Here is a 13,192-nt window from a genome sequence, read left to right as displayed (position 1 = left end):
CTGTTATAACAAGTTTATAATTTGAAACCCCCTCGCTGGTGTAGTGTAGCCTATTTGAAGGAATTTCGATGAGTCACGTCATTATGCTGCTTGGGAATAAGGAACAGCACTGCGCTGGTTCTGGTGTTGGTACGGCTCTCCTCTCCTCTCCTGTCAGCACTTCAGCCTGCCCTGCCACAAAAAACGCAATAGGATGAGAGGCGAGAACTGCAGGTGTACAACAGGACTAAAGGCACATCGGGATAGTGGTGTAGCCTAATAATAATAACAACGAGAAACACACACCTTCGTCCTTCTTCGGAGGTTACTTAATATCGTAAGACAAAGTTGGCGTTAAAATGGTAAGTTACATTGCAATGCATTTGAGAGCGTTTCCGATGACGGTGCACGTTTTGCAGCAGCATATATGAGAGCGTGTGTGGCCAATTGCAGTATATCTTTGACACTGCGGAATCACCATCTGTGACGGGACAGTGGGGATAACATAACAAGCTACATCAAGGGCGGGTATTCAGCAAGGGGGTAGTGCATGATGATGACATGGGTAGAATATGATCCCGACCATTACGCATATTTTGTGTCAGCAAAGCGGGGCATTGTAGCCTACTGCAGCAACAAACCACTGTGTCACTGCGTCTAAAGTCCTCTGCCGACACAAGTTCACAACATGGTATAGCTTCTCTCTTCAACACAGACGGCCAGGGATGCGTTGGAATTAACGTATGACGCAAAGTAAAATGCTCAGGTCCCAGAGCGCCTCGTCTGCGCTTGTGAGTGAGAGTTCCTACGCAATTCTGAGCCCAAGGTCTTTGAGGAGTGCTGTTGCCTGCACCACTAAGCGACCACTACCCAAGAGCAAACAATGAACTTGAGAGCAAATGACCTCACTACCATAGCATCTATTGACGCCACTCCTAAGCTCAAGGGGCCTGCCTGAGCTGTGCCAGAAAACCTGCAATGTATTAGCCCTAGCCTCAGTCTCAGTATGTGTGTGCAGCCTACTACAACTTTGATTTGCAGTCTTGCTTACACCTCAGCGTCTAACACACTAATGTTTTGCCCGAAGCTCTCCACACTGCTGCCCGTGAAGACACTGGTGGTGCTCGGCCTAGTCCTCACCTGTACACCACCTGGGACGGCGCAGCCAATCACAGCAGAGGATGCCAGGACCAGAGTGGTCCATGTGCTAGGTAAGTTCTTTTCCCTCTGTCCTCTTCAATGCTATATCACCATATGATCCGGAAAGAGGGATGGAGTGGTGCATTTGCTAGCCTGATTATCATTGACGTTCAAATCTCTGCAATGCATTTGCATCCCCACCAAATGAGGTCAGAGATCTATCCAACCTCTTTGATGAGACTCCCTAATACCAGTTTCCTCCCTAAATGAGGCTTCCTCAACTTTTACTGCAGACAAATCAGTGGAATGCAGCAGTAGTAAGTTACGTTGAAGAATGAAGAAAATAAATGCACCACCACTTTAAAAATTGTTCCGGCTCCTTTGTATAACACCTGCTCTCCATGAGGCTCTTGGACTGAATAAAGAAGTAGAGAAGAGTAGAGTAGTTGTAGAATAATAATTGTTCTTTGCCAGTGTTTTTGTCAAGTTGGTGATGAATCTAATTGATGAATTGTGGTGGATGAGAATATGTGTATGTTTTCTTTTAGATCCATTATGTCATACGCCCACTGATCTAGGTCAGAGCATATGATATGCCCCATTATTAAGTATAAGTGTTGCACAGCGGGAAAATATTAATCTTTGCCAGCGTTTAGCTGTAATTTAAGAATCTTGGTTGACAGGGTCACTGCACCACCCCACCCCCTCATCCAGGCCCACTGACAGGGGGACACACAGGGGTATGTTGTCCTGGGCCCAGGGAGATAGGGGGCCCAGATTCAGCTCCCCATTACATTGTATGTATTGGGTAGGGGGCTCTTTCAGAGGACTTTGTCCCGGGCCCAGCAAAAGCTGTCAGCGGCCCTGCCCTCATCCCCAGACCAACACCCTCTGTCTCATTAGTGAGAAAAATGTCCTGATATATCCATGTACAGGAGCAAGTAATTAGTGGTTTAGTCCATGTAGTGTGTTGCAGTTTTGTTGCAGAGGTTGCTTTACCTGAACTCTGCAGTAGTACTGCGTGTCACGGTGTGTACTAAGTGGATACGTGTTACATGTTTACAGATAGAGGGCAAGACTCTTTCAGACCCATGAAAAATGATTACTAAGTAGAAGTAAAAATAAAGGAGGTTGTTGTTGAACTATTTGAACATTTTATTGGGTCACAGATGAGTTATATTGGGGCATATTCCCCAGTAAAAAAAAGAGAAAATAAATGAAAAATAAAAATGACCTGGCAACGTCTATTGCAGTGAATTGGGTCAGTCTGTATCTTCTTAAAGTACAAAGTAGCTCAGACTGAGATATTACCTCTCTCTTCTGTCCTCAGAAATATCCCAAGATCCCCCCATCCATCCATCTATCTATCCATCCATCCATCTATCCATCCCCCCATCCATCCCCCCATCCATCCATCCATCATCCTGTCCATCCATCCATCCATCCACCCATCCATCCATCCCCCCATCCATCCCCCCATCCATCCATCCATCCATCCATCCATCCATCCACCCATCCATCCATCCGTCTGTCTGTCCATCCATCCATCCATCCATCCATCTATCCATCCACCCATCCATCCATCCATCCATCCATCCATCTATCCATCCACCCAACCATCCATCCATCCATCCATCCATCCATCCATCCATCTATCCATCCACCCATCCATCCATCCATCTATCCATCCATCCATCCATCCATCCATCTATCCATCCATCCATCCATCCACAGTGCATCCATCCTCCATTCTTACCTGAGCAGGGTTATCATTAGCTTGCCAATAGCATTCAAAGCCAGGTAGCCTGCAGGTGACCTTGAATGCTTGCTCTGCTCTGGGGAGAGTGATGCAGCAAATCCTTTGGCTTCTGCATAGCAGATGAGCAGCTGGCTGCTGCCTCCCTCACTTAACCCGTGGAGACAGCATTTCATCACGGTTACTGTTATCTATGATAAAGGTGTTGCAGTGATAAACTGTCCAAACAAAATCTTACAGCATTGTTTCACAATAGTGTTGCTCAAAAAGTTGTCTAGTGTATCATCACCCTTACGCAAGGGACACATACACGTAGATGCGAATTTGGCCAAGTGAAGCGAACTTCGGCAATCATTCCTATGAGGAGGGTGAAGGCAAGCGAACAGGAACGAAGCGAAATTATTCAACCAGGTTTAATATTATGCAAATGAGGAGCAAATTTCGCATGCGGCGGCCAATCAAATCAACAACACAAATGTTTCATTCAAATTGATTCGCCGCAAGGACCTGAGGACGGTTGAGCTGTCAGAATGGAACACTGGATTTCGCATCTCTTCGCCTCGCTCTTTCGCCTGCTATGTGTCTCTAGCGTAAGTCTACACTGCAGTATGTTTGTAGCTCTACTGTACAGTGATTCAACTATGCACAAAGCAGAATATAGTATGATGTAACTGGGATGAACAGTAGGCTTATGCTGGGGAGCTGTGAGTGGGGCTGAACTTCCCCACCTCATGTAGGCTGTTGTGTGTGGAAATTACTGTATCTCTCTTGGAAATGACCTCTCTTGGAAAAGAGTTGGAGTGAGTAACTGGCAGGGCTGGACTGGCCAATTGGTATAGTGGGCATTTCTTGGTAGGCCCCGCACCTTCCTGGGCCCCTATTTTCAGAAGTGATTCAGTTCTGTTTCGCAAATTATGCGGGGCCCCTTTAAGACAAAAGTGCCTGGGCCCTATTCCCCCCCCCCAGTTCAGCCCTGATAACAGGTGCCAGAAATGATCTCTCTTGGAAAAGAGTTGAAGTGAATAACTGGTATCTATCTGCTGTGCAGTAGAGAGTGGACTGTTGCATAATGTGTAGCCTACTGCAGCAGCTCTCACAAGTCTCCCACAGAGATCTGTTCCACAGTCAGATCCGCATACAAACATTTCCATATTGCAGAAAGGTGCCAGATTATACTCAAAATAAGTTGCAGCAAACAGTATACATAATACTGCATATGGAAAGTTATGATATGATTAATATTTATGTAAGTAGCTTGTGCAAAGAACCAAATCCTATCAAACACCAAGGAGCACTGACTGACCACTGTGGCCCATCCCAGTCTGTTGGTGGATGGTGATCACCACCTCAGTCAGTTAGTATCCAGCAGTATTGCCACATGTATTACAGTATAATGATCGTATTTGTACCAGAATTTTGACCTCTGTACAATGTGTGATCAATAATATGGAAAAACCCATGATGTATGGTATATATGATAATTTGGGCCCTAAACCTATCCTACTGTCTCTCTCTCTCGGAACACAAAGGCTCATTTAGCAGGCTCGCAAGCATACCGGTACACACAACACAAGAGTACTACCCAGCGGCACAGATTTCCAATCATATTCTTCAGGGTCAGACGTAGTACATAGGTACAGTACATACCGCTAGGTGTATTGTGTGTGGTGCATCTCAGCTCAGGTGTTTGGTGTTCTGGTGGTGCAAATGTACTTATAGTAGACATGCATACAGGTCATACATACTACATTTGCCAAGTGAAACAATGCAAAAGAAACAATATTTCATGTGTTTGGTTAGTGTACGATAATTTCCCTTTAAAAACGATACTAAAGTGCAATACTTCCACATTTTCCATCTGTCAACACAGCTATCCAGGCTATGGGGAAAGACTGCCCCCTGTCATGTACCATCAGCTTCCAGTTTTAGAATGTTTGTGGTTGTTAGGACAATGTGCACTTTACCTGTATGTGGAGGCATCTTGAAGAAGAATGGGCTACTGCTGCCCAATTAGTAGATGCACATAGGCCATTTCATGGGGTCATTACTTAATTACTTAATCACGTTATTTGCTTATTGTATACAAGATTGTTGCAATGCTTTCAAACAATGTATCTCAGTTGAAACAAAATGAAAGTACAATTGCAAAGGCTCTTCATGGACTTTGAGTGTTCATATAAATTATATATTTGAGCAGTTTGGTATTGTAGTCAAGGGTGCAGGATTAAAGTCTAAGTATAAGTTAAGGGGAAAATCCGCACACTTCTACTTCAGGTCTGGTGCGATAGTGATTGTCAGTAAAGTCATACAGTGTATTGCAAAAAGACTTCAAGTGTGCATATTTTTCCTTTGTACTGAGCTGTTCTGTATTACAATACTGTCTTACAAATAAATGTTGTGATGATTGGCCAAGATGAAGTAGGATACGAACAACAGCTGTCTGTTTACATGTTTCCATGTTTAGTGTACATATGTATTATCTGTCTGTCTACTGTACTGTACTGTTTTCTTTTTGGTATTATATCACACGCTCATGTCCAAGCAAAATATCTCTCTTGTAGAGACAATGAAGGATTATCTTATCTTATCTTATCTTATATTATCTGATCTTAAAATATTCCCCTCCTAACACTGTGGGTCACCACCTACCTCTCTGCCCTGTGCCTCAGAGGATGAGACCGGCGCTGTGATCGTCCAGACGGCGCCGGGGAAGGTCGTGACCCATCGCGGCGGCTCCATCACCTTGCCCTGCCGCTACCACCACGAGCCCGAGAGCACCGACCCGGCCCGCATACGCATCAAGTGGACCAAGGTGACCGTCACGGGACCATTTGGGGACAAGTAGTGTTGTGAATGAGCTTTGGCTAGAAACATTGTGGTACATAGTACATCAGAAGACTGTCCTTGGTATATCCTAGGTCAAGGGTATTCAATTAAAAGTCACTGAGTCACTGAGGGCCAGTCCTTCCAGTAAAGTGGCCGAACATTTGCATAACACCGTGCAGCGTTCTGCTCTGATCTGACTTCATGGTGGACCGGAACCTTGCCATCCAAGGGCCGCATCTGGCCCCAGGGCCGCCATTTGAATAGCCCTATCCTAGGTGTTAGGTTTTTAGTGTTTTTCAGTAACAACACAGTCTATCTATTAGGTACAACAGAATACATTTTGCAACAGCTATGCAATATCATGTACTAGTGTTGTTCTTTTACTGCATTTACTTTTACTTAATTACTTTGGTAACACTTTACTTGACGCCGGCGTCATATGTATGACATAACAGTGTCATAATAGTGTCATGAACGAGAGTCATAAACACAATGCCAATGTCATATTACGTTTTATTACCATCAAAAGTTGACATTGTTAGACCACTCTTTTTCATAACCGAATTTCACTTAAAGACAAGGTCATACAATGGTTATGGCATTGATGCTCATGTTTATGACACATGCATGACTGCATTATGACAATGTTATGACACGTTATGTCATGTTGACACTTCTGCTAAATACGATACCGTTCGATCCATCAAGGTGACGGACGCGCTGCAGTTCGAGGACGTGTTTGTGGCGCTGGGTCGGCGTCAGCGGGTGTTTGGCGAGTACCGCGACCGCGTGTCCCTGGAGCTGGCGGGGCCCGGCGACGCCTCCATCATCATCCACAACGTCACGCTGCAGGACTACGGACGCTACGAGTGCGAGGTCACCAACGACATGGAGGACGACACCGGCTTTGTCAACCTCGACCTCGAAGGTCAGGACACCTGTATGATGTCATTCTGGATCAGGGGCGGATCTAGTCATTTTGGGGCCCTAGGCGAAATGTAAACATGGGGGCCCATGATGGGGCCCTCACAAGCCATTACGTATATAGAAAGCAATCTGTGTTATAGCTATTTTAGTGATTTGTCTCATATATATCTTCAATTACTTTACATAAATTAAGATCAAGCCAAATTTTTGTGCATTTACAACGACTGGTGTGACAGTTGGGGCCCCAGGTTTGGTTGGGGCCCTAGACAATTGCCTATATTTGCCTAATGGAAAATCCGCCTCTGTTCTGGACAACTGTGTTTTTTGTTGTTGTTTTTTTGTGGACATTTATTTTTCATTGAGTCAAGTAAATGTATACATTACTGTAAGCAATTTGCTACTTATGGCCTAAGGTTATGTAGTGCATTTTTTGATATTCATCTTTTAAAATGGATTACTGTAATTTGCTTTTGATTATTATTGTTGTTAGCTGCACATCCAAATGTCTGACCTGGGAGCAGGACAAATCACCAGATAAGAAGTTTTTGAAAAGTCTGCTTCAACCAGGATTGTCTGCTCTCACTTATTTTATTTTTCGTGATGTTCTTTTTAAACTTCTTATCTGTCTGTCTACCCACAGTGACCACAGTGGGTCGGCTGCGGGTGGTGCAAAACACACACAATATCTCATACATCAATTGGGCAGGGGTGGATTTCTCGAAACCAAAGATGCTTACTACATGAGCTACTTTGTTGTTTTCAATGTATTTTACCATTGGCAACTACCAAAGTTGCTAACAGGCTAACAACTTCTCTTTTGAGAAATGCACCCCAGGGTTGCCAGCTACAACTTCTCTTGTTTTGTTTTGGTGTGGTCGCAGGTGTGGTGCTCCCATACTGCACTACCAGAGATCTTATAGAGAGAGATACGTAATTCTAGTTATTTTCCGGTATCCATGTGGTGTCGGGTGAACGTCCCTTTAGGAGACCTTCGGTCAGGAGACCTTTGGAGTGTTGAGGTTGCAATGCCCCCTTAGGAGACCCAACTTGAGCACACTCTTTTGGATTGGGTGGGCGGGGTTTGAATCCTCTTTATTAATCTAGCCTCTTTGGTACTACCCTCCGCTTGGCCGCTACAACCTCAACTACCAGTAAAAATGAGGGTGAAGTACGATACTTCAGCCAGTCATTAAATATTACTTCTTTCTTCTCGTTTTATTTCCCTCACAGGTGTGGTGTTTCCATACCCCATGCTTCCCTAAGCTTGGCCGCTACAAGTAAAAAACATTAAAAAGGAGGGATGAATTACTTCAGTCACAAGTTCAATATTCCCAAATTAACCCAATATTGCTTCTTTTCTCTCGTTTCGTACCATCACAGGTGTGGTCTCCCCTTCCGCGCCGCTACAAGCTCAATTAAAATGGAGGATGAATTACTTCAGCCACTCATTCAATATTGCCTCAGTCAGTCAACCCAATAACGCTTCTTTTTATTTATTTATTTTTTGGGGGGTTTTTCAGCCTTTATTGTTTTTTGTGAGACAGGATAGTGGAGGAGAGACAGGAAGTGAGCTGGGAGAGTGAGATGGGGAAGGACCGGCAAAGGACCCGGACCGGGAATCGAACCCGGGTTGGCGGAGTGGTAAACGTGTGCCCTACCATATCAGCCACGGTAGGGCCATCGCTTCATTTTTCCTCATTTTGTTTTCCATCCAGGAGTGGTGTTCCCGTACTACCCCAAGGTGGGCCGCTACAGGCTGAACTACCACCAGGCCGAGGAGGTGTGTCGGGAGCAGGACGCCATCTTGGCCTCCCACTCGCAGCTCCACAAGGCCTTCCTGGAGGGGCTGGACTGGTGCAACGCTGGCTGGCTGGAGGACGGCTCTGTGCAGTACCCCATCGCGCACCCGCGCGACCAGTGCGGACGCAAGGACACCCCGCCGGGCGTGCGCAACTACGGCTACAGGCACAAAGACGACGAGCGATATGACGCCTTCTGCTTCACGTCCAAGCCAAATGGCAAGTGTATGGCTGCAGACCCCCTCTCCAGGGGAAATACCACTGATACAGTATATACGTACTGGACCAACCACGTTCTTCTATTGTAGTCATTACATTACACTTAGCTGACGCTTTGATTTATTCAAAGAGACTTACAGTTATTATTTTTCAGGGTATTGGTTGCAGTCCCCGGAGCAATGTGGGGTTAGGTGCCTTGCTCAAGGGCACTTCAGCCATGGAAGATGATGTAGGGAGAGGTCAGGGGGGATCGAACCTGCAACCCCTAGATTGAAACACCAACTCTCTAACCACTAGGCCATTCAACTGTTTTGAAGAGTTCACGATTGACCTGCAAGGATTCTTCCTCCCTAAATGTTCATATTCGTTCCTTAGCAGCGCTGAGACTGACCGCTGATAGGACCCTGGTTGTGTTGCTGACTTTCAATCAAAAGATTTTTTTTTTCAAAATTATTCGAGGGCCAAAAATAGATGCCCCGCGGGCCACAAATGGCCCGTGGGCCACTATTTGAGTATGGGGGGTCTAGAGGCTACCTATGCAATTTCTCATAGGAAAGGTCTGGTTTAAGATCCATCATTCAAAAATGAATAGGACACAGCCATTGGGCCAGCCCAGCCATTTTTACACACCTGTCATTTAAAAAGCAATGCGAGTTGGAACATGATCTTTTCACCGTTTGGAGTAATCTTCCAGAGCTCGCTAACAACTAAACTTCTAGGTGAAAGTATTGATGTTTTATGAACAAAAAAGCTTCTTACACTCTGATCTCTAGAGTGGTGGAATGCTCGACATGAAGGTTCCATCCATTGTTTTCTATGGGGACCCAAACTTGCACAAAATTGCAGAAAACGAAAAAACGACAAGAGACACGGATACGCTATAGCATAACAAATGATCTCTAAGCCGAGCCGGTCGTTTTAGTGTTTGAACGGTGTCTCTATCTCAAAAGGCCTAGGAGGAGATCCATTTTCTATTTTTACGGCCCTGCACAAGAAAATAATAAACACGACTAGAAGCGGGAGAGATTACTAGAAGCGGGACTTGCTCTGCAAGCCCGCTTAATTAGCAAACCAAGGGAGGCAGGTCAACCATACCGTTTTGGAAATGTTAATTGTTATGCTCTCGGTCAGACTAGACACTAAAACCACTAAAAGCATTGACAAAAATGTCAAAGAAATAAAAGGAATCCATATTAAATATACATACAGTCCCAAGAAAAAGTTTGTACACCCTTTGAAATTTCTTACATTTCTGTCAAAATTTATCATAAAACATGGTCTGATCTTCCCGGAAATCTCAAGAAGGAACAATCAGAGTCTGCTTTAATTAATTCCACCCAAACATTTACATGTTATCATATTTTTATTGGTCATAAGGCCATAACATTCACAGGAGAGCAGGGCATAAGTAAGTACACCCTTGCATTAAGTAGGTTTTAACCCTCAGTTAGTTGCAATATCATCAACCAGACTTGTCCTGTAGTTGCAGATCAGATTAACAAAACAATCTGTTTGTATCTTGTCTCCCTCTTCTTTAGAGAACTGCCTCTCGTCATTAAGGTTTGTGGGATGTCTGGAGTGCATAGCTTTCTTGACTTCATGCCATATAATCTCAATTGTTTTTGTCAGGGCTTTGACTGGGCTATTTCAGAATGTGTATTTCATTATTATGAAGCCATTCTAAAGTCGATTTGCTTCTAAAGTATGGGTTGTTGTCACATTTCAGGACCCATACTCTTGTGTGCTTCAACTGTGTGACAGACTTCCTCACGTTTTTTCTGTAAATTATCACAATAAATTTGAGTTCATTGTTCCACTGATAATAGCAAACTGTCAAGGGCCTGAGACAGCAAGGTAGCCGGATATAATGATGCTCCCGCCACCATACTCAGAAGAGGAGATGTACCCAAGAATAGCTAAAAATGGGATTCATTCTGCCAATCTAAAATGAATGGGGTTTCTGACCAAAAAAATATTGCTGCACCTTTGAGGTTTGCGAAAAAGCATTTATATGCTTCATAGAATTACTGCAAAATATTCTGTAGACCAATGTTGAAACCAAAGTTGAATTGTTCAGGGGAACACACAATGTCATGTTTGGAGGAGAACTGGAGAACCACACCTTCACCAAAACATCATCTCCACCTTTGAGTATGGTGGCGGGAGCATCATTATACGCGGCTACCTTCCTGCCTCAGGTCCTTTTAAGTTTGCTATTATCAGTGGAACAATGAACTCAGAAGTTTATCGAGATATTTTACAGAAAAAAGTGAGATAGTCTGTCACACAGTTGAAGCACACAAGAGTATGGGTGCTGAAATGTGACAACAACCCATACTTTAGAAGCAAATCGACTTTAGAATGGCTTCATAATAATGAAATACACATTCTGGAATAGCCCAGTCAAAGCCCTGACAAAAAACAATTGAGATTATATGGCATGAAGTCAAGAAAGCTATGCACTCCAGACATCCCACAAAACTTGCTGACGAGAGGCAGTTTTCTAAAGAAGAAGGAGACCAGATACATCCAGATTGTTTTGTTAATCTGATCTGCAACTACAGGAAACATCTGGTTGAGGTTATTGCGACTAATTTAGGGTTAAAACCTATTGAATGCTAGGGTGTACTTACTTATGCCTTGCTGTCCTGTGAATGTTTACATCTTATGGCCAATGAAAATATGAAAACTTGTAAATGCTTGGGTTGAATTAGTTAAAGCAGACTCTGGTTGTTCCTTCTTGTGATTTCCGGGAAGATCACACCATGTTTTATGACCAATTTTAACAGAAAGGTAAGAAATTTCAAAGGGTGTACAAACTTTTTCTTGGGACTGTATGTTTACTTGTCTCTCATGTAACGTATGTATGTGCATTAGGTCGGGTCTACTTCCTAAAGCGCTACAAGAAGATCAACTACCTGGAGGCCGTGAAGGCGTGCCAGCGCGAGGGCTCCGGCATCGCCAAGGTGGGCCAGCTGTACGCCGCATGGAAGTTCCAGCTGCTAGACCGCTGCGAAGCCGGCTGGCTGGAGGACGCCAGCATCCGCTACCCCATCGTCAACCCGCGTGCCCGCTGCGGAGGGCCCGACCCCGGCGTGCGCAACCTCGGCTTCCCAGACAAGAAGTTCCGGCTCTACGGCGTGTACTGTTTCCGCAACAACGACGAGAGCAACGACATCGAGTCCTTCACGAAGAAGGAGGTGAAGATGGGCAGCACCAAACAATCCAATGTTACCACCACTACTACTACTACTACTAGTACTACTATTACCAAGGGTGTTTGATGAGAATGAGAAATGCTGCATGAGATACTGTACAGTATGACCTACAGTAGCTTTTGAACAGAAATACTATGTTCCAAAACAAAAAACCTGACCAAGCTGATGTGCAATTCTGTTCCTGATTGCTTTGACAACGTAAAGCACTGCTAGCTTACAGTAGTAGCCTACAGCTTAGATGCAGTGCTTTCTCTTTATTTTCGCAAACAAAACAAAAAACAATAGAAATGCAAACAGGTTTCAGCTGTAGTGGCCCATTCTAAACTTAAACACTTCAAATGATCTCAGATCAAGCTTAGATTCTCCTCTCCAGCTCACAGGCAGAGAGAGAGAAGATGGGGTTTGTGCTTTATGTCTAGTGAGGAGAGGATGTTTTTCTCCCTTGGAGGCTCTAAGAAGACTGGGAGCTGTCCCCGAGGTACTTTAATTCACCATGGCGACAGGAAAAGAGACAATTAAAACAAACCATTTCAGGAATGCAGCACATTTAGCATGACTCTCCCCGTCTCTCTCTCTCTCTCTCTCTCTCTCTCTCTCTCTCTCTAGCTCTCTCTCTCTCTCAAATGCTAGCCTGAAAAAGAGTGAAGGGCTTTGAAGCACAAACTCCAGCTTAGTTTGTTGTTCTCCAGGTGTTGCCATTAGCTGTGCTTTGCTAAGCATACGTTGGCGTTTTCTGTGAACTCCTTTTTTTCCGCAGCAGACAGTCATTCCATCTGATTGCCTTTTGTGAGCGTGTACTACATTTGCTAATGACATCCATTATGCACAGTACAGTATACATATGCTGGCTTTTAGAAAAGACTCATATATTATATTTTTATGACAGATTTTAAATCACGATAGAGTCCAAACAAACCAACAAGCATGTTCGAAGTATGGTAGACATCCCTGTACCTGTAGTTACAAGGCTGCATTTAAATGGAAAACAACCGAATGTCTTTCAACTTTGTAGCTGCTTGACTACCTCATCTAATGTAGACCATTGCATTAGAGGATAACCGTTGCACTATTCACCACACTCTGAACTGAACTGGCACTACTTTTGTCTGGTCTGCATTTTTGGATGGATTAAACTAGTTTAAACTTTCCTCCTGTCATCGTCTTGGTTGTTTGTTGGTTTTGGGTTTTTTCTGTTTGTTTCTTTGTTGAAAAGTCCATATTGTTCCCCAATCAGAGCTGCTGTCAGAGAGAAGCAATGGGAATTCGAAAGCAAAGACATCAAGAGTCTGGCCAATTACCATGGTGACAGCTGAGCGTCCTTCTATGCC

General features: G+C 44.2%; 1 protein-coding gene across 2 annotated transcripts; it reads left to right on the top strand.

The window, feature by feature from the left end:
- Positions 1-131: 131 nt before the first annotated feature.
- On the top strand, positions 132-12,981 carry hapln4 (hyaluronan and proteoglycan link protein 4). 2 transcript variants are annotated; one of them, XM_063200013.1, is made up of 6 exons: positions 132-341; positions 1,067-1,190; positions 5,545-5,687; positions 6,410-6,629; positions 8,344-8,646; positions 11,524-12,981. In XM_063200013.1, the coding sequence occupies exons 1-6, from the start codon at positions 339-341 to the stop codon at positions 11,928-11,930; spliced, it is 1,200 nt and encodes a 399-aa protein (XP_063056083.1). In that variant the 5' UTR covers positions 132-338; the 3' UTR covers positions 11,931-12,981. The 2 variants fall into 2 exon arrangements, with proteins under 2 accessions (XP_063056083.1, XP_063056082.1); XM_063200012.1 differs by lacking the exon at positions 132-341 and having other exon boundaries at positions 1,031-1,190.
- Positions 12,982-13,192: the final 211 nt, after the last annotated feature.

This window comes from Engraulis encrasicolus, chromosome 6 (assembly GCF_034702125.1).
Source record: "Engraulis encrasicolus isolate BLACKSEA-1 chromosome 6, IST_EnEncr_1.0, whole genome shotgun sequence".
Taxonomy (NCBI): domain Eukaryota; kingdom Metazoa; phylum Chordata; class Actinopteri; order Clupeiformes; family Engraulidae; genus Engraulis; species Engraulis encrasicolus.
This window is presented reverse-complemented; position numbering and strand designations above follow the sequence as displayed.

Excerpts from the sequence above, each read along its gene's own strand:
- hapln4 (XM_063200012.1), top strand. The coding sequence starts at position 1,052 with ATGTTTTGCCCGAAGCTCTCCACACTGCTGCCCGTGAAGACACTGGTG. Across the intron at positions 5,688-6,409 it reads TACGCATCAAGTGGACCAAG|GTGACGGACGCGCTGCAGTT; the intron begins GTGACCGTCACG and ends CGATCCATCAAG. Across the intron at positions 8,647-11,523 it reads CTTCACGTCCAAGCCAAATG|GTCGGGTCTACTTCCTAAAG; the intron begins GCAAGTGTATGG and ends TATGTGCATTAG.